Genomic DNA, 18,837 nt, shown 5'->3' on the forward strand with positions numbered 1-18,837 from the left:
TCATCGTTCCCCGCTCTTGTACAACTGCAGTAGAACCTCCCTGCTCCTATACTCAAATCCTTTTGCTATGAATGCTAACATACCATTCGCTTTCTTCACTGCCTGCTGCACCTGCATGCTTACTTTCAATGACTGGTGTACCATGACACCCAGGTCTCGTTGCATCTCCCCTTTTCCTAATCGGCCACCATTCAGGTAATAGTCTACTTTCCTGTTTTTGCCACCAAAGTGGATAACCTCACATTTATCCACATAATACTGCATCTGCCATGCATTTGCCCACTCACCCAGCCTATCCAAGTGATCTTGCAGCCTCCTAGCATCCTCCTCACAGCTAACACTGCCCCCCAGCTTCGTGTCATCCGCCAACTTGGAGATGTTGTATTCAATTCCCTTGTCCAAATCATTAATATATATTGTAAATAGCTGGGGTCCCAGCACTGAGCCTTGCGGTACCCCACTAGTCACTGCCTGCCATTCTGAAACGGACCCGTTAACTCCTACTCTTTGCATGATTGTTCATGGCATCGCATAATCTGCTCTTTTTCTTCTCTTTCATATAAATACCTTTTTTGTGGGAACATTTATTATTGATAATAAAGCATGTGGTTAATCAAAGTTGGCAAATGGTCGACTATTTGTTAGGATTTCCTCTCTGTTTGGAGGATAGATTTTCAACTTTCTATTCTAACTGACTAAAAATATATATTTATTGTTCCCCCTGGCCTCCAGTATGAGAAAACTGCTTCAGTGGTTTATGAAGTGGACAGTTCTGTGGATACCTTACTCGATCTGTTGTACATGTACAGAGGGAAAGCGGGTGATAAGACGTCTGACAAATGTGGCAGCATTTTTACAAAGGTTTGCTGTTTACTTGCCATTCTGTCACAGGAGTCAACCAAGGCATTGGTGAGTAATGGTTTGCATTGCTAAAATGCTTCCCCTGTTTTGTGAAAAACAAGCATGATAGAACAATTAACCAAAGAAAAGGCTGAACAACAAGTAGCAATTGGACATGGTTGATGTGGTGAAGTTCAATTTCATTGCCTTTTCCATTACTTTTCCATTTTGATTGCCGTCACATCTGGATGCGGAGCCATCTAATATCCAGTAAATTGAAGTAACTAGTCCTACATCTGAATAATCTTTGGCAGGCGAGTCTACGCAAAGGATAAGATCCAATTCCATGTCATGCTTGACCTTAGTCACTTGGAGGTGTAATTTTAGAAATATCCTCCAGTCTCACACTTTTATTTCTGTACCTAATTTTGAAACCACTTGTAGCATTCTTGATATGCCTCCAGCCTTGATAGATGAAAACACCACAAATTAGGTATCAAAAAGGGACCCTTCACGTAAAAGCTGAGAATTGATCACGTGCTGTGAGACATTCTGGAATATTGTAGAGAATGATATGTAAGAGTAAGGAGGGCTAGTGACAAACTCTGGCTTTCCCCCTCATGGGCATGTGCTTCAGTTTTGTGACATGAAGGAGGTTTTCAGTCTACTCATTCTTCAAGTTCATTCTGAAAGTTTCTTGCCTGGGCTATGTGAGAGTAAATTTTCCGAGTTGGTTTTTCGTTATATTTCATTTACATTGTTAAAACCCATAGCACTTACTCCCACTGCAATCCTAAGCCTCCAATATTGTTTGCCCCAAGACAAATCTGGTACCTTGTTGCTGCAAAACAGTACTTAAGTTCAGTTAATACTAATTAGATGAAAACTTAGCTTTAAAAGAGATCGAAATATTGCTATTGTAAAAACGATTTCCACTTGCATCTCCACAAAGGTAGTTCTGAAAGATTATATATGATGTCTGGATTTTGCCAAGGATACAGGAAGATGGTTGGTTCAATAGTACTTTATTGTCTCATATGATGAAATTCTTAATTCATTAAAGATCATTCAAATCGCACTATGCATAAGCACAATCATACTCGATACAAGAGTGCCACGATTGTAGCGTTAGAATAGTAGATTGCACTGATGCAGCACATAGTGTTGCCACATTTCCAGCACCAACTTGTGCCCTTCAGGTTTCACCTTCTCCAAAATATTGTGTCTTCTTCTGACCTTAGAAGCCTGTTGACCTGGATGCAGCACTAGATTGGAGTTGCAGGGGTCGCCCAGGCAATGCTGTCTTCCACTGCGGCTCCACTTCCCCATGCCGCTGCAGGCTGCGAGGATCTGCGTGCTCGTCTGACCTCTGTGGGGTCTCCAGTTGTGCCTGATTCGAAGTGCAAATGCATAGTGCCTTGCTTCCTGCAGTCTCCATGCGCTGGGGTATCCCGCAGCCGACCTCTGAACCCCCAAAATACCTCCGATCATGTCTGATTCAGGCCCATTGCCCGTTCACCAGCATCAATGCTCTCCTCTGTCATCTTCTTTCACGTTTTAGTATATTTATTTTAAGCAACCCAGATATTTTCCCAGCATTAGTTTGTCATTCTCAAGAATTGTTCCAATATATCCATGTAATATTAGGTTGATGCCCTTAAGAGGAAGTTAATAACCGTGTTATACTACTCTGGTTTGTATTTGCTTGTCTCAGTATAAGCTTTGTTGGGACAGCTTGTTTTCGTGGAAGGCAGCACAGCCTGGGTGTTGGGTAAGACCCTGCCCTAAGCCATGGTGACCCCACCCAGCAGTTTATTGAGCAGCTCATTGTTGTGGATGGCGAAGTGCTGGTGCTGGGGGTGATCCGGGTTGTCTTGTTGCGGGGCCTTGCTGTCTGCCAGTTGTACGGTATGGGTCGTAAGATATTCACTCTCACTCATACTCCAAATTGTTTAGCATAATACCCTGTGCGAAGGAGCCAGTGGGTACAACCTACAGGAAACTGTGAACCTGCCCAAAACATAATCGAATCTGCTTTGGTTAATGGTTACAAATATCAGTAGTTAAATAAATGTGACACTAATGGTAGATTTTGCTTCTAGGAGGTTCGTAGCATGCCCAAAGCAGCAGATCGAATCAGAAGTATTTACAAGCTAACAGAGAGGAAACATACTATGGATGCAAACAGAATAAACGTTAAGCAACGGATGCAAACCCCTCACAATGGTAGTTTATATATTCCAGCCACTCCAGTGCGAACAAGAGCAGTTTCTAAGTAAGCATCTTATTCACTTTTTTGATTGTTCATTGATGGCATTCTCTTGATTTGCCCACTCGCTTTACTTTATTATCCTGTCACTGTTAAATGTTCATACTTTTCTGTATTACAGATTAAAACCAGACTGGGTCTTGAGGAGAGACAATGTGAAAGAAGTTGTGGATCCTTTAAAAGCCATTCAGTTAGTAGTGGATACACTCGGAATTTCTATTTAAAATCTTAAGAATAAGGAAAATGTTGATTTTACTGCTAGATATATTCCTATAAATGTGTATGCAAAAATAATCTTTGAAACATTTCCAATTTGTATTGCTTGTATATTGCCAAAATTGGATATATATGGTTTGGTTATCCCAGAGGCTTTTGTATACGTGTGATTCATCATGTTATTGTCCATCTTTAATCTCATAAATAATGAAGATGGCATTATTTCAATGAGCTGTTTTTTAAGTTTAACAATATTTTTAACTGTTTCTTTGTATAGTTTGTTTAAAAAGTGACATATTTGCATCTTAAGGAAAAGAAATAAATGTTTCCAATATTGCAACCAATGTGGTAAAGACAAATGCCTTGATGTCTTCTTTCCTGGCTGAACTGATAAATTATGGTTAATAGTTTAAAGTGGGGAATGGAAACAACATGCATGGAACCTTGCAACAGAATATTACCTTAGTCTCCACTGAACCACAATACAGTTAATAGCTGTAAATATTTAGCAAATAAGAGAATGATAAAATCTCCTTTTGGTAGTTCATTTCTGAAAGTGGGCTTAGTGGTCAGCTACATTACGTTAAATTTACCTTACATTACATTTGTTACATTAAAATATTTTGCACAAGATATAACTGTCTTTTAAAGAGAGTCTTGCCGCTGGTTGTTGCTTTACTGTTCTCGGGAGGGATCTAGATTATCTTGTGAATGAAACAAAAAAAATAGCATGCAGATGAAGCAAGTAGTTAAGGTAAATAACATATTGCTAATTATTACTTTGGGGTAATAATAGGGTTTGGTTGGAGTATAGAAGTATTATAATAATTGTGCATGGTGTTAGTAAGGCCAAAATCTGGAGTTTTCCTTATTTAAGAAAGGATTTTGTAGCATATGAGGTGGTCCTGAAGGGATTTGCAAGGCTAATTCATGGGATGTGATAGAGTGGATCACAAACAGCAGAAAAAGTAATATTTGGATTCTGAAATTTAGAAGAATCAATAATATTATTGGCTCAGGATTTCAGAGTCTTATTATTTCAGGTTACTACAAGTAATCCACTCTAGATGTCCATGTTGAAAATAGCTTGGAGAAAGCACTGAAGTGAGATATTCTGGAAACAATACTGATACCAATTGCAACACTCAAAGTGAAGCTTAGTATTTCTGCTATGATAATATATCAAAAAGAGTATGTGTGTAAGACATTGCACATGTCAGGTGGTAAGTAACTTCACAGAGGGTGGTGAGTATATGGAACAAACTGCCAGAGGAGGTAGTTGAGGCAAGTATTGTAATAACATTTAAAAGACATTTGGTTCATGTTTAGGAATGGTTTTGGGGGATATGGGCCAAACGGTCAGGTGGGACTAGTGTAGATGGAGCATCTTCATTGGCATGTTTCCGTGCTCCATGACTTTATTACAAGCAACAATTCCTTCCCCCTAATGCACCATTTTCTGCATTTACAGAGTATGAACAGCACAATCAGCAAGATGTGTATTTTCTGTGATGTTTGGAACAAACATTTGACAAAATCAGATGAATCCAACATAGAGACAAAGGTAGACACAAAGCTGGAGAAATTCAGCGGGACAGGCAGCATCTCTGGAGTGAAGGTGCCTTCTACTATCTTTGGTTTAAACCAGCATCTACAGTTCCTTTCTTACACACAGAAGCAAATGCTGGAATCATGAACAAAACAAAGCACTGGAGGATCTCAACATTTGTGGAGTAAATGGACAGACGTTTCAGGTCATCTGAAGATCCCAACCCGCACGTCGTCTGTCCATTTCATCCACAAATGCTGCCTGACTTGCAGAGTTCCTCCAGGACTTTAAATCAAACATGTATCTGCAATTAAACTTCAAAATCACTATATTCACCCTGAACACCGGCGTTCCACAGGGCTGTGTGCTGAGCCCCCTCCTCTACTCCCTCTTCACATACGACTGCACACCTGTACATGGTACTAACACCATCATCAAGTATGCAGATGATCAAACGGTGATTGGCCTCATCAGCAACAACGATGAGTCGGCCTATAGGGAGGAGGTCCAGCTCCCAGCAGCATGGTGCGCTGACAACAACCTGGCCCTTAACTCCAAGAAGACCAAGGAGCTCATTGTAGACTTCAGGAAGTCTAGGGTCGGCACGCACACCCCCATCCACATCAACGTGGATGAGGTGGAACGCGTTTCCAGCTTCAGATTCCTGGGGGTCAACATCTCCGATGACCTCTCTTGGACTCACAATACCTCAACTCTGGTCAAGAAGGCTCACCAGCGTCTCTTCTTCCTGAGGAGACTGAAGAAGGTCCATCTGTCTCCTCAGATCCTGATGAACTTCTACCGTTGCACCATCGAGAGCATCCTTACCAATTATCACAGTATGGTATGACCGGAAAGCACTGCAGAGGGTGGTGAAAATTGCCCAACGCATCACCGGTTCCTCGCTCCCCTCCATTGAGTCTGTCCAAAGCAAGCGTTGTCTGGGGAGAGGGCTCAGGATCGCCAAGGACTGCGCTCACCCCAACCATGGACTGTTTACCCTCCTACCGTGCGGGAGGCGCTACAGTTCTCCGTTGCCGGACCAGCAGGTCCAGGAACAGCTTCTTCCCTGCGGCTGTCACACTACTCAACAATATACCTCGGTGACTGCCAATCCCCCCCCGGACACTCCTTCCACAGGAAAAAAGAAGTCTATGACTGTATGCATGTAAATAGATTTATTTATTGAAATCATATTCTATGTCACTCTTCCAGGGAGATGCTAACTGCATTTCGTTGTCTCTGTACTGAACACTGACAATGACAATTAAAGTTGAATCTGAATCTGAATCGGATATTCCTAACTTCTCCAATATTTTTAATCCAGTTAACTAGTTCAACTCCAATGAGTGGAGTGGTGGAATACGAGTAAGAACAGGAGTCTAACGTTATCTCTTGAAGCTTCAACATCTTTTACAGGCTGATTCAAAACAACAGACAACATAAAGCAAATAAAAAAATCTGTAGTTGCTGGAGAACTAAAGTAAATAAAAAAATTGGAAGCAATGTTCAGTAGGTTTAACAACATCTCTGGAAAGAGAAACTGAAATTTCAAGTCCAGGCCCCTTCAAACTTCATCTTTCCACAGATGTCTGACCAACAGATTGTCAAGTGTCTACAGTCGTTGTAACTGGACAATGAAGTAATAAATGAGCAATTTCTTGGCAAATAACATTACATTAATAAAGTATGGCACCAATCTGAGCAGCAAGGCAGCTTGCAAATACCTTTGTTGCAGATTTCATGATACTTTTGCCAACATCCCTCCTTTATCAAGGATCTATCTGCTTGTCAGCAAATTTGACGAACTCCCAACGAAAAAGGAATTAACTATTGCCTTGGACCACGAAGGTTGAGTCTTGACCTCATTTATAGTGATGAAAATGTGCTTCAGTACAAGCAGTGCCTCTGCATAGAAATTTCCGATGCGGCTACAAAATGGACTCAACAATTTCAACGTAAACAAAGAGTAGTCTAATCTAGCGAAACTGGTTCTTCAGCTAGTGTAAGGTCAGAGTAGATTGGCGGGCCAGATGATGGAAGGAGATATCAAGGATAAAGAGTGAATCTTAATCTGTCCACTGTTGCTAAGTTACTGTTCTGTGAAAAAAACAAGTTCAAATGCCAGAGAAAGTTATTATACCTGTCTTTAACATCAAGGAGCCAGATGAAATGTGCAAATGTGATAAAGAAGGAAGTTCTTCAGAGATACCTTGAGCAAATGTAGGTTATAGAGTTATATAGCGTGGAAACAGGCCCTTCAGCCCAACATACCCACACCAGCCAACATATCCTAACTACACTCGTCCCGTATCCCTCCAAACCTGTCCTACCCATGTACCTGTACCTATTTCTCAAACATTGCGATAGTTCCTGCCTCAATTATCTTCTCTGGCACTTCGTTCCATGCACCCACCACCCTTTGTGTGAAAATTTTGCCTCAGATTCCTTTTAAATCTTTTTTCCTTCAATTTTAATCTATGTCCTCTGGTCCTTAATTTACCCTACACTGGCAAAAGATTATGCAGCTACCCAATCTAGTCCTCATGATTTTATCATATCGTATCTATCTATCTATATTACTAAAACTCTGTTCTTGACCGGTTTTGGCTTTCTGTGCTGCGGTTTCCGAGAATACGCCGCCACCTACGGCCGTCATTTTTGGCCACCTCGCTCAAAGCCCCCCTCCACCGCATGTGTGCCGAAGATTTTTCCCGTCGATGGAAATTGACCGAGATATTCTCTCTGCTGCCCCTGCTGGAGGAAGGGGGAGCAACTATAAAACCAGGAAGTGGTGTGCCTCAATCAGTCTCTGCAAGTGGTGTGCCTCAATCAGTCTCTGCAAGTGGTGTGCCTCAATCAGAGCTTTGAATGACACTGACAAATGTCTACATGACTGCGAGTACCCTTAATTTGGTTTGAAAATTAAAATATGGTTAGAGGTAAAAAAGCACTGCCTGCAAATGGTTGTTTGGATTTGGGTTGAAGTAAAAAGGCACTCTCTCTCTCTCTCCCCCCCCCCCCCTCCCTCTCCTCTCCCCCCCCCCCCTCCATCTCCTCTCCCCCCCCCCCTCCATCTCCTCTTCCCCCCCTCCCTCTCCTCTCCCCCCCTCCCTCAACTCTAACCCCCCTCCCTCCTCTCCCTCTCCTCTCCCCCCCTCCTACCCCCCTTCTCTCCCCCCTCTCCTCTCCTCTCCCCTCTCCTCTCTCCTCTCCCCCTCTCCTCTTCTCCGCTCCTCTCCTCCCCCCCTCTCCTCTCTCCTCCTCTCCCCCCTCTCCTCCAAACCCCCCCTCTCCTCCAATCCCCCCCTCTCCTCCAATCCCCCCTCTCCTCCAATCCCCCCTCTCCTCCAATCCCCCCTCTCCTCCATCCCCCCTCTCCTCCAATCCCCCCTCATCCTCCAATCCCCCCTCTCTCCCCCCCCTCCCCCTCCCCCCCCTCTCCTCCCCCCCCTCCCCTCCCCCCCCCCTCTCCTCCCCCCCCTCTCTCCCCCTCTCCTCTCCCCCCCTCCATCCCCTCCCCCACCGTCCCTCCCTTAAACCCCCCTCCCCTCCACACACCCCTACCCCCTCCCTGCTCCCCACCTCTCCCCTGCTCCTCATCTCCCCCCTCTCTCTCCTCCCCCCCCCTCTCTCTCTCTCTCCCCCCTCCTCCCCTCCATTAGCGGGAGTGCGGGAGGGGGGGGGGTAGTTAGTGTGTGATGCTGCATGCCGCCTCCCCCCCCCCCACAACCGCACGTTTGGGGGAACAGACCCAACGGTTCTGCACTTGGTCTAGTATACTTTTAAAATTCTGTGTGTGTTTGTTTCTGGGTGTCAGATTTGGCCTTTGATTGCTTGGTCCCCCAAAACCACATGATTTTTTCCATTTCGCTAGCAATTTCACTTTTACTTTCATTAATCCACTCCTCATTACATTTAGACATTTTTCTGTACACATTTTTAATAAAATCCTCCCCCCACCTCACTCATTTTTTCGCCTCCTGCTGGCCAGCCACCATAATGGCTGCTGCCGCCCGGCTCTCCTCCAAAAATACTGACACTTCCCACATTTCGCTAGCGATTTTCGCTGCTGCCGCCTGGCTCTCCTCCGCTCCTGCTGGCCACCTTCTCATCGCGTCCCCCGCGCGACAATAACGGCTGGCGCCGCCCGGCTCTCCTCCACTCCCCCCCCCCTGGCCCGGCTATGTCACGCTGGCTCAAGCCAAAGATTGGCTGTTCCCCTGCTGCGTTTCGCCCGCCCACTCCACTGCCACCTCCCCCCCCCCCGTACTCTGGGTCTGAAGCGCCGAGGATGCGAAGCCTCATAGTCTCTGATGGGGCCGCTTTCACAGACATAACCGTGAGCGGCCCCCGCATTTAACCAGGGCTCTGGGAATTCGGCATCTGATGGGGACGAGGCTTCCAGAGGGAAGGTAGGGACAACTTCGAATCCAGCAGCAGAGTGGCTCCGTTAATGGATTCATTCCACAGTGAGTTCAGCTCCCTCTACCCCCCCCTCCTTCCCTCCCTCTTCCCCCCCCCTCCCCCTCAACCGCACGTTCGGGGAACAGACCCAACGGGTCTGCACTTGGTCTAGTATACTTTTAAAACTCTGGGTGTGTGGGTGTACGGCATTTTGCCTTTGATTCGTTACTCCGCGAAAACCAGTCGTAAAAACGCCAAAATTTTTACCATTTCGCTAGCGATTATACTTTTACATTCACACATCCACTCCTTGGTCAATTATTTCCCCAGATTTTGAGTAAAATTGATCACAAAACTTGATTTTTAAGATCTGAGCGGCTCTTACCAGCTGCTGACGTCTCAATGCCGACCAATCCAAGCCACTTCTCTCCCTCTCCCTCTCCCTCTCCCTCTCCCTCTCTCTCCCCCTCCCTCCCCCTCTCTCAAACCCTCTCTCTCCCTCTCTCTCTCCCTCTCCCTCTCTCTCTCCCTCTCTCTCTCCCTCTCCCCCCCCCTCTCTCTCCCTCCCCCTCCCCCTCTCCCCCTCCCCCTCCCTCCCGCTCCCCCTCCCCCCCCCCCTCTCTCTCCCCCTCCCTCCCCCCCCCAGATCTCCTCCACTCCCGCCCCCCCCCTCTCCAAGTACACTCGCGCCACACCTCCCGCAGCTCCCACTCCCGCCCACTCCAAATCCCCCCACGTTCTCAAAATGCTCTGCATATCGGGAGGTCACAGCCAGTCACCAGCTTGAACATGGTCGCGGCAATTATTGTCGCGTGGGGCATTACTCCCTCTTGGAAACCTGAAATGCCTCTTGCGAGAGCTGACGAGCCTCCACGTCGCCAGAGGTTGGCCCCGTCAGAGCCGCCCACTCACCGAGTTCAGCTCCACCCTCTCCCTCTCTCTCCCCCCATCCTCCTTCCCTCTCCCCCTCCCTCCTGATGCAAACCCAACGTGCTGCCAGTCGTGCCTCTCGCAAGTCCTTTGATAAAAACCTTGCGACCCCTCTCTCTCCCCTCCTCTCTCCCCCCACCTCTCTCTTCCCCACCTCTCTCTCTCCCCGACTCTCTCTCCCCGACTCTCTCTCCCCGACTCTCTCTCCCCCACCTCTCTCTCCCCCCACCTCTCTCTCCCCCTCTCTCTCCCCCTCTCTGTCTCCCCCCTCTCTGTCTCCCCCCTCTCTGTCTCCCCCCCTCTCTGTCTCCCCGCTCTGGATTAAAGCAGCTGCTGTCAATACGCAGGCACACAGTTTTCCACGAGTTACGTCACCCCCCCCTCCCCCCCCCTGTTCTTCAAAAGGTGCAGAAAGAACGAGCAAGTTCTGCAGATCCTGAGGTCACAGGCGCTCATCAGCTTGCTTTTGAAGAACTTTCTCCTTACGGCCTGCGGAGCGAGTGAAGTCACGCCCCTCCCCTGCCAACTCCCTCGCGCTGCAAGACCTTTGGAAAGAAACCACGCTGTCTTCTTGCTTGCACTGCTGGGAGCGAGGGATTATTGCGTTAGAGAACCAGCCCTCACCTGACGACATGCCCCCCCCACCCCTCAAACTCTCCCCCTGCTCCCTCTCTTCCCCCTCACGCTCCTCTCGCTCTCCCCCATCCCTCTGTGTCCCTCTCTCTGCCTCTGTGCCCCTCTCTCTGCCTCGGTGCCTCTCTATCTTTTCAGAAGGCTTTCGACAAGGTCCCACATAAGAGATTAGTATACAAACTTAAAGCACACGGTATTGGGGGTTCAGTATTGATGTGGATAGAGAACTGTCTGGCAGACAGGAAGCAAAGAGTAGGAGTAAACGGGTCCTTTTCACAATGGCAGGCAGTGACTAGTGGGGTACCGCAAGGCTCAGTGCTGGGACCCCAGCTATTTACGAAATATATTAATGATTTGGACGAGGGAATTGAATGCAACATCTCCAAGTTTGCGGACACGAAGCTGGGGAGTAGTGTTAGCTGTGTGGTGGAGGCTAGGAGGCTGCAAGGTGACTTGGATAGGCTGGGTGAATGGGCAAATGCATAGCAGATGCAGTATAATGTGGATAAATGTGAGGTTATCCACTTTGGTGGCAAAAACAGGAAAGTAGACATCTGAATGGTGGCCGATTAGGAAAGGGGGAGATGCAACGAGACCTGGGTGTCATGGTACACCAGTCATTAAAAGTAGGCATGCAGGTGCAGCAGGCAGTGAAGAAGGCGAATGGTATGTTAGCATTCATAGCAAAAGGATTCGAGTATAGGAGCAGGGAGGTTCTACTGCAGTTGTACAGGGTCTTGGTGAGACCACACCTGGAGTATTGCGTACAGTTTTGGTCTCCTAATCTGAGGAAGGACATTCTTGCCATAGAAGGAGTACAGAGAAGGTTTAGCAGACTGATTCCTGGGATGTCAGGACTTTCATATGAAGAAAGACTGGATAGACTCGGTTTGTACTCGCTAGAATTTAGAAGATTGAGGGGGGATCTTATAGAAACTTACAAAATTCTTAAGGGGTTGGACAGGCTAGAAGATTGTTCCCGATGTTGGGGAAGTCCAGAACAAGGGGTCACAGTTTAAGGATAAGGGGGAAATCTTTTAGGACCGAGATGAGGGAAACTTTTTTCACACAGAGTGGTGACTCTCTGGAATTCTCTGACACAGAAGGTAGTTGAGGCCAGTTCATTGGCTATATTTAAGAGGGAGTTAGATGTGGCCCTTGTGGCAAAAGGGACTAGGGGGTATGGAGAGAAGGCAGGTACAGGATACTGAGTTGGATGATCAGCCATGATCATATTGAATGGCAGTGCAGGCTCGAAGGGCCGAATGGCCTCCTCCTGCACCTATTTTCTATGTTTCTATCTGCCTCTGTGTCCCTGTCTGTCCCTCTCTGTGTCCCTCTCCCCACTACCCGCTTCCGCACCTCCTCTCTCCCCACTACCTCCCCCTAGCCCCCCTCTCTCCCTCTCTCTTCCCCCTCCCCTTATCTTCCCGTCCTCTCTGTCTCTCCTCTCTCTCCCCCCTCTCCCCCTGCTATCTCTACCCTCCTCTCACTCCCCTCCATTCTCTCTCCACCCCTCCCCCCACTAGTTACAGGCCTCCAGTCCGAGAAGAAACCTTCCACCATTACCCTCTGCTTGCTTCCATGAAGCCAATTTTCTTTCCGTCAGCTATCTCTCCTTGGAATGTGGAACCTTGTTGAATGCCTTGCTGAAGCCAACAACTACAGCTCTGCCCTCATCGACCTTTTTGGTCACATCTTCAAATAACTCGGATTCATGAGACATAACTTCCCACTGTGGCGCCACCCGGTGGTTAGGCCACTTATTGTGCGAACTCTTGGCAGTCGGGGGTAGGGTCATGTGACTGGGTTTGGCAGGAAGTAGTCGTCACGGGGTTTAGGGGTGTGCCCTGGTATATAAAATGAACCTCAGGTCAACCTTCCCCCATTCGCGTGTGTGCTGCTTTCTTTGCTTTGACAAAAATCTCTGTTTCACCACGCGTGGCTTGCTTATTCGCCTGCTATATTGGTGACCCCGACAATCCAAACAGATCATTTTGGATTTAAACCATGGATGCAGCCAACGATCAACCTCAGCAGCCCGAGGTCGCTGTCAATCCAGCCCAGCAGAATGCAGTCTCCCTGAAGCTGCCCGTGTTCCGGACATCGCAGCCCCAAGTGTGGTTCCAGCAGGCCGAAGCCCAATTTCACATCCGACGCATTATGGATGATGACTCCCGGTACTATTATGTGGTCAGCGCGTTGGATCAGGAGATGACCGGTCGCCTGGTCCATTACCTACACGCGCCACCGGATCAGGACAAATACGAGGGCCTCAATGTGCTGCTCTTACGTACCTTTGGGCTCAGCCGCCGGGACCGCGCAGTGCGAATCATGCACATGGTTGGCCTCGGCGATCGCAAGCCGTCGGTGCTCATGAGTGAGATGTTCACCCTCATGTACGGTCAGCAACTCTGCCTGCCCTTCGAACACGCCTTCTTGGAACAGATGGCGGACAACATCCGCCTGCTCGCCGGGGATGATTTTGTTGACATCCTGCAGCTAGCGGAGCGTGGCTCGATCGATCAGCTGTCGGTGGTGCCCTGGAGGGTCCAGAAACCAGGCCAGGTGGCCACCGGGAGTTTGGCTGCCCCTGGTAAGGGGAAGTGGTGGTACTACCACCAGCGCTGGGGTCCCTCAGCCCGTCAGTGCCGCCCGCCCTGCTCGTATCCGATAAATACCGGGACCGGCTGCCAGTAGTCGCTGCGGTGGTCGGCCTGTAACACTGCCTCTATGCTTGGGATCGACATTCGGGACGACGGTTCCTTGTTTATACGGGTGCGGAGGTTGGCGTCTTGCCCTCATCAGCAGCTCCATACGGACATATGGGGTTCGCACGTTCCCGCTCATCTTTGGCCCCTGCCATTTTACTTGGACTTTTACGGTGGCCGACGTCTTCCAGCGGTTGTTGGGTGCAGAATTCTTCCGGGCCCAATTCCTGTTGGTGGATGTGCGGGTGCAACGACTGCTGCGACCTTGGAGCCGATCTCCTTACACCCCACTGCATCCGCTAAGCCACGTGCATCTGTGGCCAATATTTATGCACAGATACTGGTGGACTTTCCACACATTCTGACCCCACAATTCAATGGACTATAGGTGCAGGAGTAGGCTATTTGGCCCTTCGAGCCAGCACCGCCATTCAATGTGATCATGGCTGATCATCCCCTGCCTTCTCCCCATATCCCCTGACTCCGCTATCTTTAAAAGCCCTATCTAGCTCTCTCTTGAAAGTATCCAGAGAACCGACCTCTACCGCCCACTGAGGCAGAGAATTCCGCAGACTAACAACTCTCTGTGACTAAAAAGTGTTTGCTGATTTCCGTTCTAAATGGATTACCCCTTACTCTTGAACTGTGGCCTCTGGGTCTGGCCTCCCCCAACACCAGGACCATGTTTCCTGCCTCTAGCGTGGCCAAACTCTTAATAATCTTATATGGTTCAATAAGATACCCTCTCAGAGAGTATACAAGCCCAGCCGCTCTATTCTCTCAGCATATGATAGTCCCGCCATCCCAGGAATTAACCTTGTAAACCGATACTGCACTCCCTCAATAGGAAGAATGTGCTTCCTCAAATTAGGGGACCAAAGCTGCATACAGTACTCCAGGTGTGGTCTCACTAGGACCCTATACAACTGCAGAAGGAGCTCTTTGCTCCTATACTTAACTCCTCATGTTATGAAGGCCAATATGACATTTGGTTTCTTCACTGCCTGCTGTAAGTGCATGCTTACTGATTGACTGATGAACAAGGACCCTCAGATCCCGTTGTACTTCCCCTTTTCCCAACGACACCATTTAGATAGTAATCTGCCTTCCTGTTTTTGCTACCAAAGCAGATAACCTCACATTTATCCACATTAAACTGCATCTGCCATGCATCTGCCCACTTGCCCAACCTGTCCAGCCCCTAACACGGAGTGGTGCATCACATCCTCACCTCAGGCCCACTGCTCCACGCCGAGCGCGCCGGCATCCTCCCGACAAGCTCCGAATCGCCATGGCAGAGTTCTGCCAGATGGAAACCTTGCGGATTGTACGGCACTCTGACAGTCCATGGGTGTCTCCTCTCCACATGGTTCCCAATGTGTCCGGAGGTTGGCAGCCTTGTGGGGATTATCGACGTGTCAATGACGCCACGACCGCAGACAGGTACCATATCCCGCACATTCAGGACTTTTCCACCCATTTGACCAGCTCCCTTTTCTTCTCCAAGGTTGACCTGGTGCGGGGCTATCATCAGATCCCTATGCGCCCGGAAGACGTTCCCAAGACGGCTATTATCACTCCTTTTGGGCCTTTTGAATTCCTGCGGATGCCATTTGGCCTGAAGAACGTCGTGCGGGCTTTTCAGCGCCTGATGGAAATGGTGGGTTGCTGCCTGGACTTGCTGTTCATTTATTTGGACGATATTCTCATTGCCAGTCGCACACGTCAAGAGGATTGTGCGCACCTTCGCCTGCTCTGCCAGCGGCTCAGCGAGCACGGCCTGGCCATTAACCTGGACAAATGTCAGTTCTGCCTCAGTTCCATCAACTTCCGGGGCCATCACATTACCCAGCATGGTGCGATCCCGCTCCCGGACAACGTGGCGGCCATCAGACAGTTTCCGCGGCCGTCCATGGTGCGGGGGCTCCAGGAGTTCATGGGTATGGTGACTTTTTACCATTGGTTCATGCCCGTGGCTTCTCAGAACATAGGCCGTTGTTCCAGTTCCTGACCGGCAAGCAGCGGGACATATCATGGGACGCCGAGGCCGTGGCTGCATTTGATGGAGCCAAGGAGGCGCCGGCATAGGCAATGATGCTGGTCCATCCGCGGGCTACCGCCCCGACTGCCATGACGGCGGACACCTCTGACTCAACGGTAGGTGACGTGCTGGAGCAGTTAATTGATGGGTGCTGGCAGCCTCTCGCCTTTTTCAGCCGGCTGTTCAAGCCTGCGGAACGGAAGTACAGTGCTTTCGACCGGGAGCTCCTGGCGTTATACGTGGCGGTGAGACATTTTCGTTATATCCTGGAAGGCCAGTATTTTACCGCCTTTACTGTTCATAAGCCTCTCACCGTCGCGTTTGTGAAGATGTCGGATCCCTGGTCTGCTTGGCAGCAGCGTCAGTTGGCATATATCTCGGAGTTTACGACAAGCATCTGGCACATCGTGGGTAAAAGCAACCGGGTTCGCTGACGCATTGTCTCGGCCCGCCATCGATGCTGTCCTGGATGTCGCTCCGGGGATCGACTATTCCCCCTTGGCTGCTGCCGGATGGAGGATGCTGAAATGCCCGCCTACCACACTGCCATCTGCGGCCTGATGTTGGAGGACGTTCTGTTTGGTCTGGCCGGTACCACGGTCCTTTGCGAGGTATCCACTAGTCAGCTGCGGCCCATCGTCCTGGCCGTCTGGTACCGTCGGGTGTTCAATGTTATCCACGGGTTGGCGCACCCTTCCATCCGGGTGACGATTGCGTTGGTGGTGGCCTGGTTCATGTGGCATGGCTTACGCAAGCAGGCTGGTCACTGGGCTCAGATGTGTGTTACATGCCAGACGTCTAAGGTCCAGCGTCACTTCCGTGCGCCTGTTCAGGACTTTGCTGTGCCTCACGGTGTCACGCATCTCCTTACAGTGGTGGATCGTTTCATGCGGTGGCCGCAACTGTTCCGTTGACTGATACCTCTGCTCTGTTGTGTGCCCAGGCCCTTGCTGCCCATTGGATTGCCCGTTTCGGTGTGCCGGTGGACATCTCTTCGGACTGGAGGGGGGGGGGGGCTCTGAGTTGAGTTGTGGTCTGAGTTGTGGTCTGCTCTGGCCCGCCTGTTGGGGATTCAGCTCCACCATATCACAACCTATCATCCCCAATCCAACGGTTTGGTGGAACAGTTTCACCTGTATCTCAAGGAGCGGCTCACCAGGCCGGAGTGGATGGACGAGGTGCCATGGGTTTTGCTGGGGATTCGTACTGCCCTGAAGGAGGACTTGGCTTCCTCCTCTGCAGAACTGGTTTATGCTGCTCGGCTTACGGTTCCAGGGGATTTCGTTCCCGCGGCTTGTGGGTTGCAGGAGCCACCCTCGTCTGTGTTGGTCCGTTTGCAGGAGAAGGTGGGCCTCTTTCTCGCCATGGTGTGGTGCCTTCCCACGTTCCATCTGCTCTCGAGGACAGTTCCTTCGTGTTCCTGCGCTGTGATGCACATTGCACGCCGCTGCAGCGGCCATACGATGGGCCCTTCCGGGTGCTGCAGTGTGCACTTACAACTTTTGTTTTGGACATGGGTCGGCGTGTGACTGTGTCTCGTTTGAAGCCAGCCCATGTCGACCTTAGTCAACCTGTGTCAGTGGCCCAACCTCGTCGTCGGGGGGCGTCTACAATTCCGGCTTCCTCGGTTGTGTCAAGTCATGTCAAGTTTATTCGTCACAAACGCATACGAGATGTGCAGTGAAACTGAAACAGAATGGAACAGAATCACATATTCACATATTATATATTTGTGGGAGAAAAAAACACCAATTTTAAAAAGACACCACACAACTGTAAATAGGTACAGTAAGTTAGTCCCTGGTGAGATAGGAATGGCCTCTGGGAAGAAACTCCTTCTCATCCTCTCTGTTTTCGCAGCATGGCAACAGAGGCGTTTGCCTGACCATAGCAGCTGGAACAGTCTTGCTGGGGTGGAAGGGGTCCCCCATGATCTTGTTGGCTCTGGATTTGCACCTTCTGACGTATAGTTCCTGCAGGGGGACGAGTATAGTTCCCATAGTGCGTTGGGCCAAACGCGACTACTCTCTGCAGAGCCTTCTTGTCCTGGGCAGAGCAGTTCCCAAAACAAATTGTAATGTTTCCGGACAAGATGCTTTCCACAGCCACTAAGTAGAAAGCACTGGAGGATCCTCAGAGACTCGCTGAATTTCCTCAATTGCCTGAGGTGTAAAGGCGCTACATTGCCTTACTCACCAGTCGGCAGCGTGTGATGTCCATGTCAGATCTTTTGATATGTGGACTCCCAGGTATTTAAAAGCAGCTCACCCTATCCACAGTATCCCCATTTATCTTCAATGGTGTGTACGTCCTCGGATGTTGTGCCCTCCTAAAGTCCACGGGGTGGGGTGGGAGATGTGTGCACGAGGTCTGGCCTGCCTCGTTCGTCTGCCCTTTCGTTTTTGGACCTCCAGTTCTGAGGGGGGGGGGGGGGGGGGGGGGGGGCAGTCCTGTGGCGCCACCCGGTGATTAGGCCACTTATTGTGCTAAACCTCGGCAGTCGGGGGTTTGGCGGGAAGGAGTCGTCATGGGGTTAGGAGTGTGCCCTGGTATATATGTCAACCTTTCCCCATTTGCATGTGTGCTGTTCTCTTTGCTTTGACAATAAAGAGCTCGTTGTTTCACCACGCGTGGCTTGCTTATTCACCAGGCACACCACGTACAAAATCATGCCGACCATCCCTAATCAGCCCTTGTCCATCTAAATGCATGAATTTCCTATCAGAATACTGTAGAGTAATTTTCCAACTAACTCACTGCCCTATAGTTCCCAGCATTTTCCCTCCAGTCTTCCGACAGCTCTCCTGTATTTAATGACCACCCGTAAATTTCAACCAGGGCTCCCGCAATTTCCTCTCTAGTTTCCCAGAATGTCCTTTGATATATCTGACGAGCCCCTGAGATTTGTTTACCTTCATACATGATAGTACCTTCAGCACCTCTTTGCCGTAATACTGACTGCTCCCAAGACACTTCCATTGGCTGCGCCAAGTTCCTCCGTCCTACTGTCTTTCTCCTCGGTAAAAACAGAGGAGAAATACTCATTGAGGACCTTGCTCTTCTCCTGTGGCTCCACACAGAGTTGACCACTTTGATTCCTGAGGGGTTCCATTCTCTCTCTAGTTACCTTTTTTCACTTTATCTATATTACTAAAACTCTGTTCTTGACCGGTTTTGGCTTTCTGTGCTGCGGTTTCCGAGAGTACGCCGTCATTTTTGGCCACCTCTCTCAGAGCCCCCC

General features: G+C 49.3%; 1 protein-coding gene across 6 annotated transcripts in view; it reads left to right on the plus strand.

Moving 5' to 3' along the window:
* The window catches only part of aspm (assembly factor for spindle microtubules), a 92,527-nt gene extending 88,843 nt beyond the window's left edge, over nucleotides 1–3,684 (plus strand). For 4 of the 6 annotated variants that reach the window (XM_033027990.1, XM_033027992.1, XM_033027995.1 and 1 more), the window contains 3 exons: nucleotides 733–909; nucleotides 2,943–3,115; nucleotides 3,231–3,684. In XM_033027990.1, coding sequence (XP_032883881.1) covers nucleotides 733–909; nucleotides 2,943–3,115; nucleotides 3,231–3,333 — 453 coding nt within the window. In that variant the 3' untranslated portion in view covers nucleotides 3,334–3,684. The remainder of the gene's footprint in view (nucleotides 1–732; nucleotides 910–2,942; nucleotides 3,116–3,230) is intronic. The other 2 variants (XM_033027993.1, XM_033027991.1) reach the window with 1 other exon arrangement.
* Nucleotides 3,685–18,837: the final 15,153 nt, after the last annotated feature.

The sequence above is a fragment of the Amblyraja radiata genome, chromosome 10 (assembly GCF_010909765.2).
Source record: "Amblyraja radiata isolate CabotCenter1 chromosome 10, sAmbRad1.1.pri, whole genome shotgun sequence".
Classification (NCBI taxonomy): domain Eukaryota; kingdom Metazoa; phylum Chordata; class Chondrichthyes; order Rajiformes; family Rajidae; genus Amblyraja; species Amblyraja radiata.